Source organism: Dipteris shenzhenensis, chromosome 13 (genome assembly GCF_047967505.1).
Source record: "Dipteris shenzhenensis isolate YYH24624 ecotype China chromosome 13, Dip_SZ_1.0, whole genome shotgun sequence".
In the NCBI taxonomy this organism is placed as follows: domain Eukaryota; kingdom Viridiplantae; phylum Streptophyta; class Polypodiopsida; order Gleicheniales; family Dipteridaceae; genus Dipteris; species Dipteris shenzhenensis.
This window is the reverse complement of record NC_141608.1, coordinates 6229984-6257498: the sequence shown is the minus strand read 5'-3', so window position 1 is coordinate 6257498 and position 27515 is coordinate 6229984. Positions and strand designations below refer to the sequence as shown.

At 44.4% G+C, this 27515-nt stretch overlaps 1 protein-coding gene across 3 annotated transcripts; it reads left to right on the top strand.

The window, feature by feature from the left end:
• Positions 1-4064: 4064 nt before the first annotated feature.
• On the top strand, positions 4065-27420 carry LOC147894957 (microtubule nucleation factor SSNA1-like). 3 transcript variants are annotated; one of them, XM_087384272.1, is made up of 7 exons: positions 4065-4203; positions 4606-4723; positions 19922-20060; positions 20203-20402; positions 26334-26401; positions 26771-26937; positions 27253-27343. In XM_087384272.1, exons 3-6 carry the CDS (start codon positions 19994-19996, stop codon positions 26838-26840), a joined length of 405 nt encoding a protein of 134 aa, XP_087240398.1. In that variant the 5' UTR covers positions 4065-4203; positions 4606-4723; positions 19922-19993; the 3' UTR covers positions 26841-26937; positions 27253-27343. The 3 variants fall into 3 exon arrangements, with proteins under 3 accessions (XP_087240398.1, XP_087240399.1, XP_087240400.1); XM_087384273.1 differs by lacking the exon at positions 26771-26937 and having other exon boundaries at positions 27253-27420; XM_087384274.1 differs by lacking the exon at positions 4065-4203 and having other exon boundaries at positions 4675-4755.
• Positions 27421-27515: the final 95 nt, after the last annotated feature.

The following is a 27515-nucleotide window of genomic DNA, read 5'->3' as shown; positions in this document are numbered from 1 at the left end:
AGTTGTACTCATTGTACATGCTTTCGCTACGTAGTCACTGTGCTCACAAGGGGGTGTTAAAGATAGAGTAAATTGCACTATCCACATAGGGCATAGGGGAAAACCTAACCCTAAGCCTAAGGGGTTCACATGTATATCTTCATGTTCATTATCAATACACTTAGTGTACAGGTAGCTATATCATGTGCACTCCTCTCTCTCTCCCTCTCTCACTTCCGCTATCAAGATTCAAAGATTGATCGGATTGCAATGATGCTCTGTTTATCAGTTCTATATTGATCTTTTGCTATGGTCTAATAATAATGAATATAAGGGGACACTTTTTGATATGTATCTGCTATTTCCAATGTGCTATTGAATAACTATATGCTCCAACTTCTGTCTCGACTTTGTGTCTGAATACTTGATGGGAAGTGTTTGTATGAAGTCTAATGTAGAAGTGCTCTGGGTATAACCACCTTGAACATGGACCATTGTTTGGCTACAATTTAGCTGGATTTTTTGGGGTGGAAGTATAGTGCTTGATTGCATTTTGTATCCTGGAAGGGGATTGTGATTGAGTAGATTCTTTGGGGCAGATTTTTGCACTTATCATCCCAACAGGGATAGGGCTTAGTGCAAGCAATTTTTGGGACAGATTTATTGCTATATCATAGCAACCACTATCGGTATATGCCACTGAAGTGATTGCATAGCAGTCAATTGCATTTCAGGTGCCCATTTGTTGCCTTTCTTTGCAAATTTATTTGCAGGTTTTCTTGAGCCAACATGTCTCTTTTAGAGAATTTTGGTACCATGACTGAGGCCAACAAGTTGGATGGCCCCAATTATGCTTTATGGTCATTTACACTCAAGAATGTCTTGGTTGGAAAGGGCTTATGGGACATTGTGAATGGTGATGAGGCTAGACATGCTAGATCTAGCACGAGTGCGTCATCCACTTCGAGCACTACCGCTCAGGCTTCTACTACCTCTCCCATGGAGGATCAGAAGAGGTTTGATTAGAGGGGTGCCCAAGCATTGTCTTTGACTGCATTGTCTATAAAGACACACATTAGTCCATTATCAAGTCTTGCAAGACTTCAAAGACAATCTGGGATAGAGTGAAAAGTATGTGAAATGTGAAGAATGAAGAAAGAAGCACTGCTTTGACTAATAAGCTCAATGACTTGTCCATGCAGGAAGAGGGCATGAAGGTCAAACTATTTCATCTCATTATTGTCAGGCGGGAAACCAAAGGGCTCAACAATGCTTGCAAACTATGGGGCCTAGAGGGTTTGGGTCTAGGGTTACGTCTAGGCCAAGATATTAATGAAGAGGTGCAAATGGGCTCTATGAGAGGGCTAGAATGGTAAGGTCCCTTATGGGACACATGGCACCAAGGCATGAGGCCACTTGGCAAGCATTGGGCTAGGGGGAGGCTTCTAAAGAGAGATCTCCAGGATAAATAAAAAAGAAAGAGTATTCACAAGGAGGAGATCACTGGAAAGCTATTGATGAGGATATAGAAGACAAGAAATTGGTCTCTATCACCCTCAATAGTCTGGCACCCTCATATGATACGTCTGTTACTTTCTTAACTATTATGCTCAGGGCTGCTCTAGTCAATTTTTAGGAGTTAGTTGGCTTGCTCTTCCAGGAAGAAATGTGAATTTCCAATTCAGCCTGTTCGAGTGAGCAAGCACTTACCACTCATCGAAAGGGTAAATTTTAGAAAAAGACCAGCCATGCTTATCATCCCAGGAAGGAGGGGAATGCAAACACAAATGCAGGGAATGCAGATAAAGGTGCAAAGGTAAAGAAAGGCAAATGCAATTATTGCAAGACGCCTGGTCATTACATTGCAGAGTGCCAGAAAAGGATTGCCAATGAGAAAAAGAGGAATGGCACAAGTAGTAATTATGTGGCACCAGCTAAAAATGCCAATGCTTCACCATCTCATGCAAACTTTGCACAAGAGGGAAAGGATTATGTGCTTACTGCATTTCAGAACAGCTTTGGTGCCAAGGGGGATTTAGTTGCACATGATGCTTCTCTTACTTCATCTAGGGATTCTTCATTTGCTGCCATAGATACCTAGATAGTGGTGCATCGAAGAACATGACGCACAGGAAAGAGTGGTTTGAAAAAATCAAATGTGTTCATGGGAGATAGGTTACTTGTGCCAATAATGCCACTCAAGACATCACAGGAGTGGGAGATGTTTCCATCCTTCTGGATTTAGGAAAGAAAAAGTATATATGTGATGTTTGGTATGTTCCTAACTTGAGGAAAAATATTTTCTCCGTTCCATTCGTGGCTCATGATCATCACATGCTTGTGGAATTCCAAGATGATCAGATGACTACCATTTGCTCTGTCATCTCATTTGCTGTGTTTTTTGATTGGTCTGTGTACCATATGGATGTCAAGACCGCCTTCCTCAATGGGGATCTCAAGGAGGAGGTCTATGTGCATCAACCCTAGGGTTTTGTTGTTCAGGAACAAGAGCACAAGGTATGCAAGCTCAAGAAAGCCTTGTATGGGCTGAAGCAAGCGTCTTGTGCGTGGTATCATAAGATACATCAGTTCTTGCTAGCCCAGGACTTTGTGAATACTCACACAAAGCTAAATTTATATGTTCTGCAACAAAAATCAGATCTGGTCTTACTGGTTAGCATTTTCCCTTTGTATGTAATAAAAGCTTTTAAGCCTTCTATTTCACCCTTGGATTTCTCACTGAATTCTTTTATAGGAGCCCATGTTGGATGCATTTCTTTGCTCAGAATTGCAGTTAAGAGACTGTAAGGTTCTTCAGGTTTCCATGTTGTATCATAAGAATAGTAGTGCCACTGCATCACTGGTTTTTTATCCTTTAAGAAAAAGCGAAAGTAGTGTGGAGTGCTATGACCTATCTGGACTTCACCATCTTTTTGTATGAAAGGTAGAATAAAGCTCTTCGAATCATACGTATATTTCCTGGTTGGAATCCCTCTTGGAAGAAACATACTGTTGTTGTAATTAGCAAGATCTACCAATTGTTAAAGGACCTTGAGAAAATGCGAGAAGATGATGTTAAGGCAAAACGGCCTTTATTTTGGCTAAATGTTGGTAATGACTTGTGCCCAGCTAGTGGTCTTTTTGAAAATGAGTTTGAATTGCCACTCCCACGTCCATATTGTGGACCGAAGAAGAGAGTTTTTATGCCAGAAGTAGACAGAGACGTCCATTGTCTTATTGCAATTCGACCATCAGACGAACATGAGAATGTGAACTTCTGGGTTGCAAAAGTGGTGGACTAAGCATGGATGACCAGGGGAGAGTTACAACATTTACAATAGTATGGTATGAGCCAAGGGATAGGAAGGAGAACTAGGATAACAATACATTGCATACCGGTTGTCTGAAAAAGGAATGGGTCCCAAACCATGAAGCAGTTTCAGAGCTTTCAAGCCTTAAAATAGTTTCATGATCGATAATACCTCTAAAGTTGCTAGAGTCCATAACTCATCAATACTAAAGCTAATGTTAAAATACTTATTCAATAATATAAGTAAAAATGAACAAAAATTTTAAGAGTTTAGAAAAAGAAGCTTTGCACGAACGACAATAATTGCTTTGCTACGACGACAATTACATTATGACGACAATTGAATAATGTAACATGTAAAGACAAGTTCTTACACGTTGGTCCTATTTTGTGTGAGTTGTTGGGTAAGAACTTTGACTCAAGCAAAATTTCTTGGGTGTATGGGAGGGTAAAATAGAATAGGAAGGGAGTTCCACGTGTACGTCAATTTCACGTGAGTGTGAACTTGTAGTAGTTTAACTGCCGAGGCTGCGACGTTCCGATCGCTAGCCTTGCCTTTTGGCGCGTTGCCGTTGATCGATGCATCCCCTCCCATGCCCATAGATCGTATCCATCAGACCCTCACGTTACCAATTTTCTCTGGCTTTGATCGTCGTTGCACTTGACATATAAATTAAGAAGAGAAAGTCCAAAGGTAAACAGATTGAACAGTCGCTACCACTATCCTCACAGTCTCAGAATTTTTAAGATACATCGCATTGCTCAACTTTATCAACACTCTTTCATGTATACGGTTATAGCTGCTGAGCGGCGCTAAACAGAATCTTTATCTGCTTGCATTGGCATAAGTCGCTCCAGAAAGTTTCGACGTTCCTACAATAAACTTATTCACGCCATATCTTTCTTCTCACCCGGTATAAAGGAATCATCCCTTGGTTGATCCCTCTGTTTTCTTAATAACTTAAGGTTTGACGGGATAAGTGCGCGCAACATGTGAACCCACCTGTTATCATCATATGATCGAGTGTAGTGAGTCTGGACTCCATGCTGCTTTAAATTATAGGCAATTAAATGAAAATTTTACTGTTCTTTGTACGGCGAAGATCTTGCGTGTTCAAAAATCTGTTTTGCTAATTGAGGGTAAAGTTCTACTCTAAAGACGGAACAGGATAATGGGATAGGTCCTACAAGATCAAGTTGTGTTTTTACTTAGCAACCCGTGCTCCATTGCATTTTGGAGGAAAGATGAGCTATTGAAATGTTCCTGTTCTTTTTATGGCCAAACCTGTTAAAAAGCTATGGTGGTGGTATGTCAGGGCACTCATGAGATTCTCTCTTAAAGACCAGTCACGGGATAATACCACGCTCTGTGGCTTTCTTTCTCACTTACAGATGTATTGATGCATCCGCTATTCAGAAACCTACTCGATATTGGTTAGTATGGACAAAATCTGCATTTGTATAAGGTAACATAGTACATTTTGGTTGGTTTAATTTAGTACATATTGAGGGATATCGTCTTAAATTTTTATGGGAATTCAGGCATATCGTTTGTCACGTGTTCTTCTTTGTCCCCATCAATTCTTGACTTATCAGGGTAGCTCTAGTACTCTGATCATCAAGGGAGCCTGCTGTTTTTTATAGGGAATGGGACTTCACGAGCTAGACTATGTAAAGTTGTTATTGGAGGTATATTGGAGTTGGTGGAGAATTCTGTCCTTCTAGGTTTCCATTTGCACAATCTGATACTTAGCATTTTCTTTCATAACTATGCCTAAAAAAGTACTTTCAAGGTGATGTTTCCTTTCCCTGTATTGGTAGTTGTTTTTTCACGGAGGAATAATATATTCCATTCAAAACGATGCAGTGCCAACGTACAAACATTACAGCAGAGGTCGGAGAGTGCTCTCTATCCCAAGTCTTCACACAAAAAACCCTGCACATGAGGTGGGAGACAAAAGTCGATCCCAAACCCTCACTACAGCTCAACAAAAAACCCCAGAAAAACCCCGCTCAGACCTGTATAGTGGAAACCTGATTTTCCCTCCAGTGAGTTACACCTACGAAGCCAACATTCCCCCCCCCCCCCCCCCCACACACCAAAAAAAAAAAATTTCCTCCAGCATGAAGAAAACCCGCCAAACTGTGAGTGAGCAAACTAGTGAAAGCTGGAACCATCGGGGGAGCAACCTGTAAGATGAAAGACCGAACCTCGAGGGAGGAAACTGTGAAGAGAAGCTTGGCAGGGGAAGGTGAAAACTTATCCTTGACATGCGCCAAGAGCTGCAGGCAAGCTGGCTCCGATTGAAGTGCTCACCCCCTAACCAATGCATTGACAGGAGTGAAAGGCCCTCGTTTTTGGCTAGAAGAAGTGAGAACCAGCTTCAAAAACAGCTGAAAGCAGGGCCGGCGGGCAGAACATTGATGGCAAGACATCCTGCATTGCTAGTTTCATCAATGTTGTTCCTCCAAGCCTCAATCAAAATACGACTGTTGGAACTTGGAACCAAAAAATAGGATATGAAGAAGGTGAAGATATAATTATATGTTACTGATCTTTGGCTCTGAGCCTTTTGGGTTTCTTCTTCTGCTTGTGGTAGATCAATGGTACCTTTTGACGCTAAAACTTGTCTATGGCTTTGCTGCACTGTTTAGCATGATATCAAAAAAGTTGATTCGATTGTTTTGCAGCCACATGTAGGTTAGAGCCAAAGAGTAGTATCTTGACCATATGAATTAAGCATTGCAGCCTTCTTTTAACCCTGACGTACTTTTTATGTTAGGGCCATCATAGGCCTCCTACGCCTTACACAGAAAGGGCTAATGCCATGTGTTGGCAACCTTCCTTATGTTGGAAAGGTCACCTCCCCATCTGTAAGCCCCCAAATGAGGAAAGCGTGGGGGAGGGAGACCTAGGGCAGGATGTGCCCCAAAAGAAGAGAGGCGGGTACCTGGCTGATCTGCAGGAGCATAAGGCGGAGCAGAGGACAGCAGTAGGGACCCAAGAGAAGAGACCACGGATGATGTCAGCAACAGTACGGAATAGTATAGAGCTGAGGCGCACACGTGGCAGAACAGGAGAACAGGGTAAACAGGCGCTGACATGGCAGGTCAGGAGCGCAGGTGTACGGGGCTGCATGGGGCCTGGTAGAGCAGCAAATGGGGCTGCCAGTGGGCAGTGACATGCCTTATATAGGCTGGGCCCCTGCCTTGATTGGAGGGCCAAAAGCCCTAGAAGTGTGGGCCAAAGGGCCCTAGTTTTGTGAGCCCTTAAAGGGCTAGTTGGGCTGAGCCAACCAGGTCGGTTGGGCCAGCCAACCTGGTTTGTCCAGTCGGCCCAGATTGGGACAGACTGGTCGGGTTTTTGACAGGCCCCTAGGCCTATAAAAGGAGGGGCTTCATGCCCCATTATTCATCCAACAGTTCAGCAAAAGCAGAAGCAGACAGGAGCAGCCAGGAGCCAATCCCTTGGGCCTCACACTGGGGGTGAAGTAGAGTTGAAGGTGAGCTGCAGACTGAGTTCCTAGAGGCTGGACTTTGGCTGTCTTCTAGGGCAGCAAGGTGTTGTGATCATCATACCTTCTGGAGCAGCCATTTACAAGGAGGTTGGAGCAATGGAACAGGGACCTGTGTGCTGCAGACAAAGCTTGGCAGGGGCTGCCCACCTAGGCTGATTCACAGGCAGTAAGGTGGAGAAGAACACACTGGACGGAAAGTCTACAGACGCTCGAGGTGGAGCACGCGGGCTCGAGTCTAGAGATAGCCGGCAGATAGGAGGAGGACCTTGTGGTAAGATCAGAGGACCACACCATTGGTGGGACTTTGGATCTATCTCTTTTGTATTGTGTCCATAGTTTTGGGCGGAAATATATATTTTAGTGGTTTCTCTATCTGGCTGGTTCATTGTCTATTGATGAGTCTGCACACCTATTTTATGCACATTAAGTAAAGAAGTTTGTGATTCCACACCCCACACCACACTGTGTGAGCTCCTGGGCATTACTATAAGTCTTCCGCTGTGTGTACCCTCTGTTGGGTATTTTCTAACACCTTACTCCTCAGGAAGTATTCTGACCCACCAGTTTGATCACTCCCATGGGTTATCACTTATGCATTATTCATATGTTCTGGTTTTCTCCTTTTGTTCCAGGATGGTCTTGTTTCTTAAACAGACATAAATTATAACTTTGTATGAGCCAGCCTAGTGGTTTGTTAGTTCACTAGTTGGGAATTTTGGTTTTCTGGATTGCAGTCTAGCTAGGGAGACTCATCAGGTATTATTGAACTGATCGGTTGGTTAGGGCTGCTGCAGACCAGCCAGTCGGCCTATTTAGGGCTGGCTGGTCGGTTGGTTCAAGGGGGCCCTATAAAAGGAGAGGCCTCAGGCCTCATTTCATCATCCAGCAGTGCAGCTTCCAGCAGAGCACTTCTCTTGGGGCCTACATCCAGAAGCTGAAGGAGTACCAGTGTTGCTGCAGACTTAGCTCAAGACCTTGGCTGTCTTCTAGGGCAGCAAGGAGCTGAGGTCAAAGGACGGAAAGTCTACAGAAGCTTCAGGTGGAGCACTTGGGCTCGAGTCTAGAGATAGCTAGCAGATAGGAGAAGTGTTGGGGTAAAGGCACATTGCCACCCTTTAAAAGTTATGACCCCTATGACTGTCTTAAGACAGTCATAGGGTGAATCCCTAATCCTAATAAAACCTTAGAGTTTGTGGTGTGGCTCAACACATTTTACACACCCACACTTCTTGTGTCTCCCTCTCCTAACGTTCCACCTCCTCTCTTTCCCTCACAAGTGGTATCAGGGCCACTCTCTCCCTCTCACTCCGGTCTACCCCTCCCTCTCCCCGCGGGCCTCGTGCCCTCTGTCAGCAGCAGCGAGCAGGGCGCGGCAGCAGCGAGCCAGGGCGCCGCCGCGCGCAGCAGGCGCGCGAGCAGCTATAGCTGCAGCAGCAGCTAGCTGCTACCCGCCTAACGGCGGCCGCAGCCTACCAGGTGGGCGCAGCCAGCGCGCGCAGCGCGCAGCACCGGCCGCGCGCAACCAGGCTGCACAGGCAGCTGGTCGCGATCGCGACCAGCCGCGACAGGTACAGCCAGCCGTACCGGCTGTACGGAAGCCGTACAGGCAACCATACCGTACCGGCTGTACCCTCAGCCAAAATTTCGACGATTTTTTTTGGGGATCCGTGCCCTCGCAGGTACAGGGTACAGCAGGTACCCTGCGCAGGTACAGAAGGTACAACAAGCACAGATTTTTTTTTTGGGAAGAAGGAAAAGAGAGAGCACTCTGCTCTTTTGCGTGGTACTTGTAAGTACACGCAGGTACAAAAGTACAACGAGGTTTTTTCTTGATGCATTCCCGGAATTTTTTCAGTTCTAAAACTGTGTGTTTGAGGTACAGTAAGTACACCCGTGTCCCTCGTGCTTGAGGTGACTAGTGCCACAGTGTGTGGTGGTTGCACAGTTATTTTTTTTTTGGAAGGTCAGATGCCTTGATTTGCAGAGGGCTTTTATGCTTTTGCTGAGTGCAAATCTCAGTTTCGGGTGACAATTTCAAAGGGCTTTTGCCTAGAAGTGTATGCAGTGTATGCCTTGAGGCAGTGTGGAGCCAGGGTGCCCACATTGGTCTCGTTTTCGCAGTGTATCAGTGACATTTCTTTGCAGGTCACATTTTGTGTACGACACTTAGAAAATCTCAGTTGAGCCACGCTTGGCCAGGGCGCACCGAGTTTACTCGGTCCCTAACTGTCCATCGTTGACAGTGCTCAAAAGATCTTTTCGGTGTTTGTACGTTGGGATCTGTGTTGCCACTGTGAACACAGGCAGTTTATGCATTACTTTGTCAGGTGAAAGTGCCAGGAGAGCGCTGTATTTTGTATGCTACCTCAATGTTGAGGTGTTTTTCACTTGGTACAGGTGTCTTTTGCCCAGATTTTGCTTGTGAGCACTTGAGTTACTGTTTGAGAACTTCAGATGCCTTTTATCCCCTTGGCAGAAGGGTGATTGTTTGGGATTTGTCCCATACTTTGTTGCAGGTTTTGTGACAGGCTGAGGTGTCTGGAGCCTTTTTCAGTGGACAAAACAGTGTATGACAAGTGGTTTATGCATATAAAATCAGTGCAATACCTCATCTGAGGTGGGAGAAGTGATCAGGACATCAGTGTTTTGTGTTTCGTCAGATGATGATGCACTTGTAAAGCACTTGTGGAACAGCTGCAGCATTCTGTAGTTACTGTTTTATGCCTATTTGAGCACGGTACAGTGTGTCAAAAGGTACAGTGACTGGAGGGAAAATTTTCTGTTTTGCTGCAGATTTTTTGACAGTAAAAAACAGCACTATTGTGAGTGCTCATGGCTCTTGATAGAGCAGGTTTTCTGAGAAATCAGAATTTTATTTAGTCATCTTTTGACTTACAGGGAGTCAGGCACTTTCCTTGTCTGATATGGCATCAGGGGGAAGTGAATCCTCAATACTGAACATAAAGAAATTGGAAGGGGCACACAATTATGCATTATGGGCAGAACAGTGTTTGAATGTACTTCTGCTAAAGAAGATTTCTAAGCCCATAAGGGTGAAGGGTGTCAAGCCATCTCGGATGGCAGATGATGAGTGGGAGGATCTTGATTTGTCCGCAAGGGCAGCTATCATGCTTACTCTCACTGATTCTCTTGTGTTCAATGTTCAGGCAGAAAAGACCTCTTATGGCCTATGGCAGAGGCTAGAAGAATTGTATGCCCAAAAGAGCTCAGCCAGTAAGGTTTATTGGTTGAAGAAGCTTGTCGACCTTCGCATGAAGGAAGGTACAGCTATGACCTCACACTTGAGTGAGTTCAATGCCATCTTTACACAGCTTATTGCACAGGGATTGAACCTTGATGAGGAGTTCAAGGCTACTTTCTTGTTGTGTACCCTCCCTGAGAGTTGGGACACTTTCAAGACCACTTTGTCAAATTCAAATGTCACTCTTATGTATGCTGATGTGGAGAGCTCTCTCCTTATGGAGGAGATGAGCAGGAAGAATAATATGGGCAGCAAGTCTTCCAATGCTTTGCAGGTGCAGGAAAGAGGTAGAACTCAGCAGAAGGGGAGATCTGCTGGCAAGTCCAAATCCCGCAGTCATTCCCGTGGCAAAAAGGATATTGAATGCTTTAACTGTGGCAAGAAGGGACATGTGAAGTCTAAGTGCTTCAAGTTTATACGGGATCAGAAAGCCAAGAAGGCTGAGACAAAGGATGCAGGCAGTGGAAGCAAAGGCAAAGGCAAGGCCAAGGCAGATGACTTAGATGCAGTGAATGTTGCAGCAGAGGACAGTGACAGTGACAGACATGATGTATTATGTTCTTCTGCTGTAATTGCACATACATTGGTTGTTGATGGCCATGACATGCACACCTGGCTCTTGGATTCAGGTGCTTCTTTTCATGTTACGCCTCATAGGGAGTGGTTTACTTCCTACACAGGTACTCATGGAGTTGTTCACTTGGGAATAACTATGCATGTCAGATTGCAGGGATTGGCAGTATACAGATAGTATTCCCTGACGGACGCATATTTATGCTTGATGGTGTTCGCCATGTGCCGCAAATCAAGAAAAATCTGATTAGCACTGGCTTGTTGGATGACAGTGGTTATCACACCACATTTGGGGATTCCAAATGGGTAATTACTGATGGCCAGGTTATAGTGGCTGAGGGTTATAAGAGTGATACCTTGTACCCTCTTTATGTTTCCAATGTAGGTAATCATGTTGTTGCCATAACCGAGCTGCCAAAGGTTTCATTGTGGCATAGCCGGTTGGGACACATGTCCGTTAAAGGAATGCAAGAACTATCACGTTTGGGTTATCTGCCGTCTCTTTCATTTTCAGATTTGCCTACTTGTGATCATTGCATTTTTGGAAAGCATTCTATGACTCCTCATAAGAGGAGAACTCCCCAGAATAGAGCACCGCTTGATCTAGTGCACACTGATTTGTGTGAGATGCCACAGCTATCACTAGGGGGTGCAAAGTATTTCATTACTTTTATTGATGATGCCACACGCAAAGTGTGGGTCTATTTCTTGAAGCATAAGAGCGATGCCTTAGATGCTTTCAAGAAGTTTGTCGCTCAGGTTGAGAATCGGACAAGACGCAGGCTGAAATGCCTCAGATCCGATAATGGGGGTGAGTATGTGTCACATGCTTTTGTACAGTTATGCGAAGCTAAGGGCATTAAACAGGAACTCACAGCCCCTCATAATGCATCTCAAAATGGTGTGAGTGAGCGGATGAATCGAACTATTCAGGAGAAAGTTCGATGTATGTTGTCTTATGCTGCATTGCCCCATGGCTTTTGGGCAGAAGCCGTGCAAACAGCAGTTCACCTAATTAACAGGTCGCCGAACAAGGCTTTGGAGTTGAAAGTGCCAGAGGAGGTGTGGTCTGGCAAGCCACCTTCATATAAGCACTTACGCGTGTTTGGCTGCGAGTGCTTTGCTCATGTACGCAAAGAACTGCGCACCAAACTGGAGCCAAAGTCTTTCAGATGCATCTTCATGGGTTACGGTGACGAAGGTGAAATGGGGTACAGGTTATGGGATCCTGTCAAACGGAAGATTATACGCAGCAATGACGTCATCTTTAAAGAGGATAGTGTACACAAAGAACCCATGCAACCTGTGGAATACAGGAGGGTTGTTTATGATGATGTCGGACAACAAAGAATGCCCATTAATATGCAGCAGCAGGCTGCTGTAAATAACCCTGTTCAAGAGGGTATACAGGCTGAAAATCAGCCAGACAATTTTGCCAATGATGCACCACTGGATATGCCAGCAAATGGCGCTGTAGAACAGCCAAATATGGTGGTACAGCCACCCGTCATGCATGACGAACAGGCTAGACAGCAGCCTAATACGGAACATTTTGTTAGGAGGAGCACCCGTGTACAACGGCCTCCTGACAGGTTTGTTCCAGGAGCCAATAATGTGGCTGATTTTATCATGCTGACAGATTGTGGTGAGCCTTCCAGCTTCAGGGAAGCTATGGGAAGAACAGAGAAAAGGAAGTGGGAGAAAGCCATGCAGTCAGAAATGGACTCCCTACTTCAAAATGATACATGGGACTTGGTGCAGCTACCTGCAGGCAGAAAGGTTTTGCCGTGCAAGGGGGTTTACAAAGTCAAAGTGGATTCAAATGCTTTACCGAGGTATAAGGCCAGATTGGTTGCCAAGGGATTTAAGCAGGAGAAGGGCATTGACTTTGATGAGATCTTTTCCCCTGTAGTCAAGATGACTACTTTGAGAGCAGTGTTAGCTCTTGTTGCTCATGAGGACATGGATTTATTCAGATGGATGTGAAGACTGCTTTTCTTCACGGAGATCTCCATGATGAGATCTACATGAGTCAGCCAGAGGGATATGCTGTTAAAGGGAAAGAGCAGCTTCTGTGTAAGCTCAAGAGGAGCTTGTATGGACTCAAGCAGGCGCCAAGAGAATGGTACAAGAAGTTTGATGCCTTCATGCAGTCCCAAGGGTATCATAGGTGTGAGACCGATCACTGCTTGTACACCAAACGGGCAAAGGATGGCAGTTTGATGCTACTCATTCTATATGTGGATGACATGCTGATTGCCAGCAAATCTCAGCAGGAGATTAGTGCTTTGAAGAAGCAACTGCATAAGTCTTTTGACATGAAAGACTTGGGTGATGCAAACCATATTCTTGGTATGCGGATTATTCGTGACAGGTCCAAGGGACTTTTGTTTCTGTCACAGAAGGAGTACATTGACAAAGTACTGCAGAGGTTTAAAATGGAGGGGGGGAAGTCTATTAGTACCCCGTTGCCTCCTCATTTAAAACTCAGCACCAGTAAGGGCAGCCCCAGATCAGATTGATGATAAGGCTGAGATGGCCAAGGTTCCGTATGCATCTGCAGTTGGTTCTTTGATGTATGCCATGGTTGCCACTCGTCCGGATATTGCTTTTGCGGTGGGAGTCATCAGCAGGTATATGGCAAATCCAGGCAAGCGGCACTGGGAAGCAGTAAAAGGCGTCTTGAGGTATCTCAAGAGTACCAAAGACTTGTGCATATGCTATAATAGGCAGGATGCATTGGTGCATGGTTTTACAGATTCAGACTATGCAGGGAATGCAGATAACCGGAAGTCTACTACCAGTTATATTTTCACATTTGCAGGAGGTGCTATATCATGGGTGTCTCGGTTGCAGAAATGCATTGCACTGTCAACCACTGAAGCTGAATATGTTGCAGCCACTGAGGCTTGCAAGGAAGCAATATGGCTTACTCGGCTGGTGGGAGATTTGGGCATTACAAGAGATATGCCAGTTTTGCATTGTGATAGTCAGAGTGCTATCATGTTGGCAAAGAATCCGGTCTTTCATCAGAACACCAAGCACATAGATGTGAAATACCATTTCATCAGGGAGGTACTGGAAGACAAGCGGCTTGAGCTTGTGAAGGTGCATACTGATGATAATCCTGCAGATCTGCTCACTAAGAGCTTGCCTACAGAGCGGTTTGCACATTGTCGCCACATCATGGGATTAGGATGAGACCATTCTTATTTTATGGTCTTGTATACAGTGACTGTATATTGCTGTAATTTTTATTCTTTTCTCCCCTTTAGGCACATTGGCCTTTAGGTGGGAGGTTGTTGGGGTAAAGGCACATTGCCACCCTTTAAAAGTTATGACCCCTATGACTGTCTTAGGGTGAATCCCTAATCCTAATAAAACCTTAGAGTTTGTGGTGTGGCTCAACACATTTTACACACCCACACTTCTTGTGTCTCCCTCTCCTAACGTTCCACCTCCTCTCTTTCCCTCACAAGAAGGACCTTGTGGTAAGATCAGAGGACCACATCATTGGTGGGACTTTGGATTTGTCTCTTTTGTATTGTGTCCATAGTTGTGGATGGAAATATATATGTTGGTGGTTTCTCTATCTGGTTGGTTCATTGTCTATTGATGAGTCTGCACGTCTATGTGACGCACATTAAGTAAAGAAGTTTGTGATTCCACACCCCACACGCACACTGTGTGAGCTCCTGGGCATTACTATAAGTCTTCCGCTGCGTGTACCCTCTGTTGGGTATTTTCTAACATGGTATCAGAGCCCAAGTAGGAGGCTCACAGGTGTGGGAGCCTGAAGGCAGGGACCTTGCTGAAGGACGACCCTGATCCAGAAGCTCTTGGGAATCGACTTCCACGACTGGAGGATTGTGCCCTTGCGAGAAGGAGGGTGACTCAGGTTCAATCAGGTGCGTTTAGAGTTCATGGTCCAGGTTATCTGGAAATATTCATTGGTTGCAGACCTTGCCAAAGGAAGGATGGGTTGAAATAGACCCTCAGAGCATGGTGCTTGGAAGACTCCAGGCTGTTCACTCATTATGAGGGGGACGACTGGAAGATCGTGACGGCTGGATTGCTCAAGTTCAGAGGCGGGAGCGTGACTGAAGGAGGTGGTACCAGGAGGTGCTACCAAAGATGGACCTGTGTACCAGGATGGTGTGCGGAAGCGGAACCGGACCTGGTGGAGCAGGAGCCACTGGATGAAAAGCCAGGAAAAGATTTCGACACCGAAAGGTTCTAGAGGACTACAACCAGGGAGTTACTGGAGCATCGTGTTGGCATTGGGCTGAGATGTGTCGGTGAGAGGGGGTGTTGGAAAGGTCACCTCCCCATCTGTAAGCCCCCAAATGAGGAGTGCGTGGGGGAGGGAGACCTAGGGCAGGATGTGCCCAAGAGAGAAGGAAGAGAGGGGGCTGCCACATGGACAGCACCTCACAGCATTGCGACCTGCAGATAGCGTCAGCATGGTGAGGGTAGTGGGCAGGTGAAGGGCTTGCAACAGACCCTGATGATGGCGCGGTACAGGCGGGTCAAGACAGCAGGATGTACGGGGTAGTACAGCGCAGGACAAGTGGCTGGAAGGGCCTGGCAGAGGCGCTTGCATGACGGGGTCCTTGGCAAAGTATATGGGCAGGTCTATGGCCTGCAAGCAGGGCTGGCAGGTGGCAGGACAGCAGCAGCAAAGGGGCTGGACCCTGCATGGAACAAAGGGCCAGCAAAGGGCCCTAAATAGGGCTGAATAGGCAGCCAACCAGCCAACCAACTGGTCGGTTGGTTAGGGCTGCTACAGACCAGCCAGTCGGCCCATTTAGGGCTGGCTGGTCGGTTGGTTCAAGGGGGCCTTGAGCCCTATAAAAGGAGAGGCCTCAGGCCTCATTTCATCATCCAGCAGTGCAGCTTCCAACAGAGCACTTCTCTTGGGGCCTACATCCAGAAGCTGAAGGAGTACCAGTGTTGCTGCAGACTTAGCTCAATTGTTAGGCTGAGACCTTGGCTGTCTTCTAGGGCAGCAAGGAGCTGAGGTCAAAGGACAGAAAGTCTACAGAAGCTTCAGGTGGAGCATGCGGGCTCGAGTCTAGAGATAGCCAGCAGATAGGAGAAGGACCTTGTGGTAAGATCAGAGGACCACATCATTGGTGGGACTCTGGATCTGTCTCTTTTGTATTGTGTCCATAGTTGTGGACGGAAATATATATATTGGTGGTTTCTCTATCTAGTTGGTTCATTGTCTATCGATGAGTCTGCACATCTATGTGATGCACATTAAGTAAAGAAGTTTGTGATTCCACACCCCACATGCACACTGTGTGAGCTCCTGGGCAATACTATAAGTCTTCCGCTGCGTGTACCCTCTGTTGGGTATTTTCTAACAGAATGCAGGCTGGCTTAGCCTAGTTGTACATAGAGGAAGCCTAATATGGGGGTAAAATCAATATATTTCCTTAGCTTCTTGATGTATCTCATTTCAAACTTTTTAGGTCAGCTATGTAATTCACTGAGTTACATTATTCTATTGGATGGAAGCTCCCTGAATTTAATGAGAGGCTTGTACATCCACCATATGGAAAAAAGACACAACTCTGAAATACGTATTTACTCTCCCCAACATAAAAGACATGCAGCCTTTAAGTCACAAGAGCTCACTGCCAAAGCCCTGGATGAAATTCTTTGCCTTACATAGCATGGACTACCTGTGCAACGACACCAGGGGCAAAAAAAATTTGTTTTATAATTTCTCTAAACTATTATTCCACACCAGGTAACGTGAAACCGTTTGCATCACATCTTCCTAGTAAAAAGAAATATAAGCATTCCATCCATTACCTAAAATAAACAACAGGACTCTTGGTAAATATTTAACGATGACAAGTGCCATTTTTGTGTCTTGAAGGTTTTGCAACTGAACTTGCTGATGTGATGAACCAGTCTCTTTCTGCACTGATAATTAGCACTTCTGTTTTGTGCAAGCCTTCAGTGCTTCCCAAGCTATGCGTTGCCTTCAAGTGAGGGATGAGACATTTATCATGTACCTTGTATATGAATCTGTGTAGAGAAATCTGACAAATTGGTGAACCTAAAAACTCAAAGCTGGACGTACTTTTATGCAATGCATTGTGACATGCATATGCATTTGCGCACTCTGAGTCATGATGTGGGTAGGGATATCCTAGTTTTACAAGATAGCATCTCCAGGCACACAGTGTGTTACAAGCTAGCGTCTTTCGAAGGAACACCCGGGGTATGCTTACCTTGAAATTCAGTTGGACTTGTGAATATGAAATATGTGCATGCTCACACCCATGACTAATTCGAGTGTTGCTTTTCATGGAAGCAAAAGAATGGTTGGGAGTACTTTAAATAAAATGATGGTTACTTGGGGGCCCACAGGACTGAATCCAAGGAGGAGCCGAATTTCTACAAAAGAAAGATCTGGGTGACCGAGCGATAGCCTTACCATATTAAAGGCCCTTAGAACAAGGGGGTGACGTTTTAAGGAATAATGGCTCTTTAGATCCCAGTATGCTGTGTGGGCTGTTGCACAAACATGATCATTAATTATGCTTTTCATGACCTGGGATTGAACATCAAGGGGATGACTGTCACTACTAGTGATAATGCTGGTCTTAAGAGACCATGAGTCTTACAGAATTATCTTAATTAAAACAGGCCATTTCTGCTCTATAAGAAGATGAATACTGAAAAGTCGTCGTGAGTTATGATCTTCACTACACGTTGCCAATGATTGCTTAGGAAAAATGGCAGAAAGGGCTTGTTGAAACCCGAGGTGCAAAAACTGGTCAGCTTTCAATCTCCTGCACAACAGGTTTTCTACCATTTGAACCATGGTGGCTAAGATGCAACATTAAGGTGAGGGATGGAGTCTATAAGCTATGTTATAACCATGAGCCATGATGCCATGTTCTATGAACATGATGGCCATGGTGCCAATGGTGAGGAGATGAACCCTAACATTTTTTGATTGATGACAGTGTATGATTTAGCTGTAAGCTAGATGCAATTGTGTCTGTTGGGTTCGGTTTTTACCATTTCTTGGTTGCCTCTTCATCATCGTTGTCATCACCATCATCTTTCAGCACCAACATTAACACAAACTACATCAAAACCTCTACAAATTCCTCACATGCTCATTCACTATTTCATCTCTGACTCGATTCCATTCAAGTGTCCTTCCTTGCGCTCCCGCCTTGCCCATCCTCTTCTTCCTGTTTGAGTTTCCCATCAGAGCGGCTTGTATCGTGCCCATCTCCTTCATGATACACTACCGAGCTCAAAGCCATGGGTTGATTGTAGATCTGTGTGCGGCGAAGCCCCACCACATGTCTCGACATCTTTCATAAACGTCGACGAGGCCGACACTTTGTGAAGCAGTAATATTTGATGCTCTTTAGAGATTGGTTTTACATGAAACATGTTTACAAGCCCTGGCAGGTCGGAAAAGGCATCTGAAGTGGAAAATGTTAGAACACAACAAAAAGACCAATAGAGCCCATGAGTGGTGTTACCACCACTTGTGAACTTCTGTCAGAGCTCTGATACCATGTTAGAGATAATGACAGAGGGTAAACATAGTAATAATACTAATAGAGCCCAAGAACTCACACAGTGGTGTTGTACATGTGGAGTCCAAAACCTCTTTCCTTATTAGTATTTAGCATAGATTTGCACAAGTAAATGAGAAATGCACACCTGAGACATGTAGAAACAACAAAACGTACATTTCCATCCACAACAGACACAATACAAGGTAATGGTCATTGTGTCACCCTCTAGTAGCACAGTGCTATCTAGATGTGCACCCCTGTATATAAACAAAACAGTTGTTCTCCGACCTCCATGGCACTCCAAAAACACTCATCTTGCGTGCTTTCTATGAGTTCAGGTGGGCCTCCTCTGAGATAGCCACAAATAAGTTAGTGCTTGACTCTGGTTGCTTGATCTCCTTGCTGCTCTGGAATGCAGCCAAATCTCTGCAGCTCCAATCTGCGTCACAATTGGCTCTTCAAATGGATGAACAATGAACCCTAGAGGGCTCCCTTTTATAAGGGCCAAGAGCCCCCAAAATAGCCGACTGGTCTGGCCTAATTTCGCTGACCAAGTCAGCCCCACCTCCAGTCTGTAAATCTGACAATTTGGGCAGCCTTTTGACTGCCCTGCTGGCCCCACCTGGCTACGTGGCACATAGCCACTGGCTCAGACAGTTCCAGCCCTTTCCCGACTGCATACAGGCCCTTTCCAAGGCCCAAAATCTCTGCAATCTTGCCACCATGCAGCTCCTGGAGCCCCGCCTTCCTTCTAGACCTGTCCCAGACCTGAATCATCTGCCCTAGCTCCGCACACCCTTCTGCAGCCTTTTGTACAGCCTAGTACAGAGGCGCTTGCACTCCAGGTCTGTTCCAACCCTGTGAAATGCTGCCCACCTGCTGAACATGCTCCAATCTGTGCCATGTGTCATCGCGGCTGCTCCTGGTAGGGTTCCAATCTCAACTGCTGCTCCAATTTTACAACAGAGATATTCTTGCAGCCAAGTATATCTCTTGGATGTGCTGCCCACATGGCAGCCCTTTCTGTTGTTTCTTCTTTGTGAGTGTGCTGCACACATGGCAGCCAATGTGCTAGCCCCATCCTATCAGGGTCCACCTCCCATCCTCTCCTCATTTGGGGGCTTACAAATGGGGAGATGACCAGCTATTTTCCAACAGAAAACATAGAATTGTATGAGAGAAACATGGCAGTTAACTTCTATACATCAATGAATAGAGATTGGATACAAGAGGGGGAATTCAGAACCCCTGTACTTGCATTCTCCAATTTGGAAGTCAATTATGGGCTCCTCTCTCGTTGCAGATTGATAGGCATGTTATTGTGTTCAATAAAGTGGTCTGGAGGAATAAAATTTGCACTCATCTCAAAGTGTCCAGAGAGGTTACAATGTAAAAGCGACCTAGGAGGATTAGTAAGGAATAGATATGGGCATCCATCTTCTGTGCTGCACTTGCACCACAGGTTTCCTAATTTGCAAAAGTTAGTGAGGCGTAATGCAAACATGAGAAGCGAAATGAACTGAATGGTTGTCATGGGAGTACTGGCATATGGTAAATTTTGTTGAATCTATCAGGATTAAAGTGAGCCTGCACTTACCTTTGTGGGAGGTCAAGATTTCAATCACGTTAGAGTGGCAAAAGGAGTCAAAGATATTTCCATTTGCGAGACGGAACATGAAAAGAGGGCAAGCTAACCAATTGGCAGTGTGGTGTGCAGGACGAGATCAGGAGGAGCTGGTGAAAGTAAAGGGCAAGGCAAGCGAAGGAGAGAGCAAGTAAGGTGGTAGGGATGGAGTGCTCATGTAGGCGGAAGGGGGGAGCGGTGCCCAACAATTACACTGGGGAGCTAGTTCAGCGTTCGTTTCTAACTCTCTGTGTGTGTGTGTGTGTTCTCTTCTCGTTCTCTTGCATCTGTCTGTGGCCTTACATTATTTAATGATGTGCAATGACAAATGTGGATGATTTTTAAGTGGGGTATGGGTGTGCGACATGAAGCAGGTATAGAGGAACTTCGCGAGAAGAGGGACGAGATGAAAAAGGTGCTTCAGGTGGAGGAAGAAGAGAAGGCGAGCATTCAAAAGGACCTGGTGGTGTTGACCAAGCGGCTGGCAGAGATCGACGACAGCTTGTCCCGCAAGTACGCCTACTCCAACGAGTATGACAAGACCATCCAAGAGGTTGAAGCTGCCTACGCCAAGGTACCCCCCCCCCCCCCACACACACACACATGTAGGAACACGAAGTGAGGGAGAGAGCTCGACAACAGCATGAGCATACAAAGCAAACGTAAGAGAGAGAACCAACGTGAACTCTGGATAAAGAATCAACACAAATGAGTTGCCATACATCTACCACTGGGTATATATATGACCCATAGTGTCACATAACAAGAATAAGTCTAGACCAGTGAAGTACCTAAGGGTACCTAAAGTACGATGGTTGCACAAATTCATCCACCTTGAAAGGATATAGCAACCTATAGGTAGTGTACACATGGTCACAATGTTATCTAACTACCACCCTTGACATGGTGGAAATGTCCCTCATCACTAGCTTCTCTCGAAAGCATATGAAAGGATCTGCTGCAAGAGGTTTAGTGAAGAGATACTCCACATTATCCTCAATGGGACAATACTGAAGAGCGATGTAGCCACTTGTACGTTCTGCAGGAAGATGACTACATAGTTATTCTCATTTTATATGTGGATGATATTATACTCACAGGCAAGGATGCAGAGAAGATCGCAGCCATCAAGACCATACTATTCTCAGAGTTTGAGATGAATGATCTTGGGCTGTTACATTATTGTTTGAGACTTGAGTTTTGGCAAACGGCACATGGCATTTCAGTTACTCAGTCCAAGTATGCCTTGAGTATAATTCAGCAGTTTAATATGCAGGACAGAAAACCTGTGTCTACTCCTATGGAGAGGGACTCAAACTTAGCAAGTATAATACTGCTGAGAAGTTTGATGGCTACTGCTGAGAAGTTTGATGGCACATTAATAAGCAGCTAGTTGGGATCTCAAATATTTGTGCTCTACTAGACCGGATCTTTCTTATGCCACGGCTTGCAATCCCAGTTCATGCCATCTCCTACTGCTGTCACACATTGGAATGCAGCCAAGAGGGTCCTTCAATATATATGTGGGACTGTTCATTTTGGATTGCATTATGCTACAGGTGATGATGTATATCTCCATGGTTTTATTGATCTAGATTGGGTAGATGATTGTGATGATATAAGATCTACATCTGGGTATAGTTTCTTTATGGGCAACACTTCTATTTCATGGCAAAGTAAGAAACAACCTAGGAACTCACTCTCATCGAATGAAGCAGAGTACAAGGCAGCAATTGCAGCCACTATAGAATGCATGTGGTTGAGGAAACTCATGTATGACCTCATGATTCACAGGAGTATGTTCCCACATCTATATGCTGTGATAGTCAGTCATGCATCACCGTTCCTCACAGCCCAGTGTTTCATGCTCGCAAGAAGCATATTGGAAACCACTATATTGGGCTCACTTGAAGTATTGCGAAACTGGTGTGGCTGTAGGCAGGTATGTATGCAATGATACCAAGCACATGGTACTTGTTTTAAACCATATAATGCTTTCCACAATTTGCACAATTTGTGTTCCTGTCCTGCAACACTATAGCCTGGGAGTTGCTTCACATATACCTCCTCTTTGAACGCCCCATTCAAGAGGGCTGTCTTGACATCAAACCAATATATTGGCCAACCATATGAGGCAGCCATGGCCACAACACACCTAATAGTAGTCATCTTGCCCACAGGAGCAAATGTCTCCTCATAGTCAATGCCTTCAGCTTGTGAATATCCCTGGGCAACTAAGTGTGCCTTATATTTCTCCACTTCACCATTGGCATGATATTTTACCTTGTATACCCACTTCGTGCCAACAATGAAAGATCTGCCCACTGGTAGATCTACTAGTTTTCATGTTGCATTCTTCTGGATAGAAGACATTTCTGATTTCATTGCATCCAACCACAAAGGCTTAGTATGTTCTTCCTGAAAAGTAGTAGGCTCCTCTGGAACTTCCATCACTGTGGCCATCAATGCATAGTTGACTTCATGAAGTATCTTTGTGGCACTCCTTGTTCTGCCAAGAGTGGGCTAATCGCTAGCATCTTGGAGAGTAGGTTTCGCCATCTGGGAACTGACATTACTGGTTTTTCTACTATTAGCACAGGCTGAGACTTTGGTCTCTTTTGATAAGTGATGGTTTGTTGTTCAAACATATTTTCCTCTGGTGAGTGGGCATTTCTTGCTGTTCTGAATTTTCTATTTGGGGCTTTAACACATCATCTGTAGCCTCACTAAAATCAATGACAATTGAAGGAGTTGGATAAATCTGGAATATCTTTCATGTCAGGTAGCCCTCAACTTCATTGAAGACAATATATCTACTACAATGAGCTTTTGTGTGACTAGATTCCACAACCTGTAGCCTTTGCTTGTATGGTTGTATCCAACAAAAATGCATTATCCAACTTAGACCTGTTTTTGTTTGGAACCAAAGCATATGGCTTTGAGCCAAAGATACGAAAGTATCCAACCTTGGGAGGCTTCATATAGTGCTTGAAAAGGGTGTGATGTCTACCAAAGCCTTAGTGGGACATCTATTCTATATATATACAGCTGTAATCACAGCTTCTCCCCAAAAAGATTTCCTCTAAGAAAGCATGCAACGGGTCGTCTCCAAGAGAGACCTTTTTTTTTTCTCTCCACCACAGGATTTTGTTGAGGAGTGTATGGAGTTGTAAACTGCTGCTTGATGCCATGTGTCTCAAATAGTCATTGAAGGCTTGTGACACATACTCTCCTCCGTTATTTGAAAGCAATGTTTTGATCTTGGCATCCAATTTGTTTTTCATCAACTGCTTATATTCTTGAAAGAAATAGAACGCTTTAGACTTCCTTAGCATCAAGAATACACATGCAAAGCATGAGAAGTCATCAATGAATGTCACAAAATATCTCTTGCCTACATGTGTGGCCACATTGTATGGTCCACAAACATTGGAATGTACTAGTGGCAAGTTTCTTTGTAGCCCACACTGCTCCACCATCCAAAGAGAAGGGCTGTCTATGCATTTTCCCATAACACAATCCTCATAGAATTCACATTTCTTGCTATTAAGCTTGGGCATACCCTGCACCATGTTGTGCTTCTAAAAGTGTTGCAAGCTGCGATTGTTTATGTGCCCGAACCATGCAGGCCAAAGAGATGTCAGATTTGTAACACTAGCTACGATAGCTTGAGCTGAAATGGGTTCAGCATCAAGTGTATACACACCATCAGTATGTGCGCCTGTGGCAACCACTGCCATATCATTGGTGGAATCCTTGATCTTAAATTGCAAATCTTCAAACTCCACTGGCATGTGTTGTTGAACAGCAAGTGTAGGCACATAAATATGATTCCTCCTAAGTCCTGGCACATGCCACACATTGCGAATGAATTGTTCTTTGCTGCTGGACAATTGCATGGGAATATCACCAGTGCCAGATACCTCTTGCCTCGTATCATTGGCACATGTCACAAATCTTCCCACAGATGGAGTTAATTCTAGCTCCACAGTCAATACATTAGGCATCCTCCACTGCAACCATGGCTTGACCACTAGTTGCATGTGTGTCTCAGCATCCTGCACTGCAACCATGACTTGACCAATTGTTGCATGTGCATCATGAGCATCCTTTGGCATCTCAGGTAGAGGCATTCCCCCCCTGCATAGCAACTCTTCCTCATCCAAAAGCACATAACCCTTGTCATCCTTGACAATATGTGCCTACTCATAAGATGGTTGAACATCATATGATGCTATGGCAACATTTTCCTTGCCTTTCTTGAGTGAATCAGAATACTTTTTTTGACATTGAGAAGAAATATTACCAGGCAGCCCATGATAATGACAGTTACCTTTAAAAAGTTTTGTACAAGAAGAAGCCTTGGTTGGCCCTTTCTTTGAGGCATTTCCCCCCTTTGGCTTCCATTTACTAGGCACCTTTTTTGGCTATTGTGTTGTGAACTCTTAGCTGGCTTGTTATGCATTTTCTTTGCCTTTCCTTTATATTGGATAGCATAAACATGTTCAGAAGCATTTGAACCTCTCGTAAAGTTGTGCATTCACTGCTCTTCTTGCAATAACAGCCCTACCACCTTATCAAAAGATACTGGTGCAGCACGTAGTGTAATATTAAGTGAGGTAACAAATGTGTGATAGCAGGGGGCAAGATTATTCAGTGTGATTGAAATCATCTTCTTAACCCCAATGCTCTCATCAATAGTTGCAAATTGATCACATAGATCGTTCAATTTGGTGATATGGTCAAGAATGGTCCAACTGTCCTACATTTTTAGCTCCTTGAGCTGAGTTTCTAAAGACAACAATCTAGCCTCATTCTTGACATTGTACATTGCAAATTGATCACATAGAGTCAATTTGGTGATATGCTCAAGAATGGTCTAATTGTCCTACATTTTTTGCTCCTTGAGCTCAGTTTCTAAAGACGAAAATCTAGACTCATTCTTGGCATTGTACTTGCTAGCAAGTTTATCCCATGCATCCTTTGCCAATGTGCATCGTTTTAGTGAATGCATCACCAACTTCTTGATTGAATTCACTATCATTGACATTGCTTGTTGCCCATTGTTCTTTCAAAGCTCTTCTACTCCAGTGATGACGTGATAGAAGTAATGGTAGATGAATCTGGTGATGTAGGAGTTGCACGAGTAGCAAGAGGACTCACAATTTCCCAGAGACGTTTGCCAATCAAGATATGCTTGACCATGAATGCCCACATTGCATAATTCATATCATCAAGTTTTGTTAGACTATGAGAGGGGAAATGCATTCTCATGTGACATTATTGTGGGAAAACTTGCACAAGGAAACAAACCTGCACCCAGCGGTACCTCAATAGGAAGAAGCACAATATCACACAGAGAAGAGCCGCTTAGCTAGTATGACTCAAATGCATGACATAGAACTATGGATTCATTATCTGTAGGATCTCACTTCCTGCTCCCTTCACAACCTGCTCAAGCTTCTACTCAACAAGGCGAACAAGCTATGGATACTTACCTCTTCTCTCACCTACTAGCTCTGCTCAAGTTTTGGATAGTGGACGGAACTACTTGACGAAGTGCCTTCAGCAAATTATACGTCAAAATATGTAGAAGAAGTAGGCAGTACGCTGCTTGATGAAGCACTGTGTAAGAAGAATCGCAGTTACGATGAAAAATCAAATGTGTGAAAGAATCACGCAGTATGTCGCTATCTCACCCGTCACCTGAGTAAAGACCCCGTCTCTTTGAGTGAGGAGTCAAATTTGACATTTTCTCAATGTCTCTTCTATGGTGGTTTCCGTTCTTCTGCCAAGAAAGCCCCTCATAATCATGCCGCTATCCCACCACACTTCTGCTTCTGAGCTCGCTTCAGAATGTGATGAGTTGCACCACATTTGGCGAATGCTCTACGTGCCTCTGCATTTGACAAATCTTGCTCTATGTTTCCCATGAAGTTTGCCTATGTGAAGAGAGGTTGAGAGTCCAAACCTCCTGCTTCTCCTTCTAGGATGCCTCAACTAGAGTCTTGTGATGTCTTTCCGCTAATAGGTGCTATAGAGACTAAGCCTTGCACCAAGATGAAGAAGTCATGATGGGCTCCTCCATGCTTGAAATCTCAGCAAGTCTCAGCCCTCAACCACTCAACGACCTCGCTTTGATACCATATGTAGGGACACAAAGTTAGGGAGAGAGCTGGACAGCAGCATGAGCATACACAGCAAATGTGAGAGAGAACCAACATGAACTCTCGATAAGGAATCAACACAAATGAGTTGCCATACATCTAGTGACCACTGGGTATATATATGACCCACAGTGTCACATAACAAGTCTACATGTCCATACCAGTGACATAAAATGTCTTACCCCACCCCCCACACACACTCACGCACGCAATCTAATAAAGGTCAATTGATTTTGTTAATACTACAGAGATGTTCTTTGAGTATGTGACCTTTTCCTCTTTTTTTAATTGTATGTTTCTCATTTTGTGATGATCACCTGAATGTCCCCCTTGTGTAGATTCTAGAAAGCTCCCAAGCCCTCCTCCATGTCCTCAAGACAGAGACCATTCAAATGTCAAATAAAAGGTAACTCCCCACCCCTCCCCCAACCTCTCTCTCTCTCTCCCTCTCTCTCTCTCTCTCTCTCTCTCTCTCTCTCTCAGAATTATGATGATTTTTTCCATATCCTACCACTCACCCCACGGGCTGACTCTCTACATGAAGTGACACTAAAAATCGTCTTGTAATGCATGCATGTTTTACTATCGGCATGCCATTCTAGACCCAAAAAATGTATAGATATAGGCTCTTTCCTTGTACTTACATGCTCCAATAAAGAAAAGAGTCTTACATGTGAATTTTAATCATAGTCCTCTATCTCTAAATTGATGAATTCTTTAAAATAACAGCATCGCCTTTCAGATTGGTTTTCATGGGACTATTTCTTGGATGCAGGATCTCCCCCTCTCGAGATTACTCACAAAAACTCAAGCGTCTTTCTGTCCCTAATGATTTACCGTATTAATCAAGATACACTAATGAAATTGGTCCTATTTTGTTGGATCTCTCTTTCCAATACCATGTGACCTCAAGACAGAGACCATTCAAATCTCAAATAAAAGGTAACCCCCCCCCCCCCCCCTCCCCTCTCTCTCTCTCTCTCTCTCTCTCTTCACCTCATGGGGTGACTCTCTACATGAATTGACATATCAAATGGTCTGAGAATGCATGTATGAATATTCTTGTGTGTGACATGCCATTGTAGACCAAAAAATGTATAGATGTAGGCCCTTTCTTGCCTTGTACTTACATGCTCCAAGAAGAAAATAGTATTACATGTCAAATTAAATCGATCCTCTTTCTCTAAATTGAATGAATTATTAAAATAATTGCATCTCCTTCAAATTGGTTTTGATTGGACTATTACTTGGATGCAGGATCTCTCGCTCTCGAGATTCCTCACAAAAACTCAAGTGCATTTTTGTCCCTAATGATTTACCTTACTAATCAAGTTACTATAAGGAAATTGGTCCTAGTATGTTGGATCTCTCTTTTGGATAGCCCAATTGAGTTTGCTCTTGTTGGTTGTAAACATACACTTTCTAGTAGCAAATTTGCTAAGCCCTAGTTTGATCTAATATGGTCTTTTGTAACACTTATTCGAAGCATATGGCTTCCATTATAGATGATCTTTTGTGAG

Excerpts from the sequence above, each read along its gene's own strand:
- LOC147894957 (XM_087384273.1), top strand. The coding sequence starts at position 19,994 with ATGGAGTGCTCATGTAGGCGGAAGGGGGGAGCGGTGCCCAACAATTAC. Across the intron at positions 20,061-20,202 it reads CACTGGGGAGCTAGTTCAGC|GTATAGAGGAACTTCGCGAG; the intron begins GTTCGTTTCTAA and ends GACATGAAGCAG. Across the intron at positions 26,402-27,252 it reads ATTCAAATGTCAAATAAAAG|GATCTCTCGCTCTCGAGATT; the intron begins GTAACTCCCCAC and ends ACTTGGATGCAG.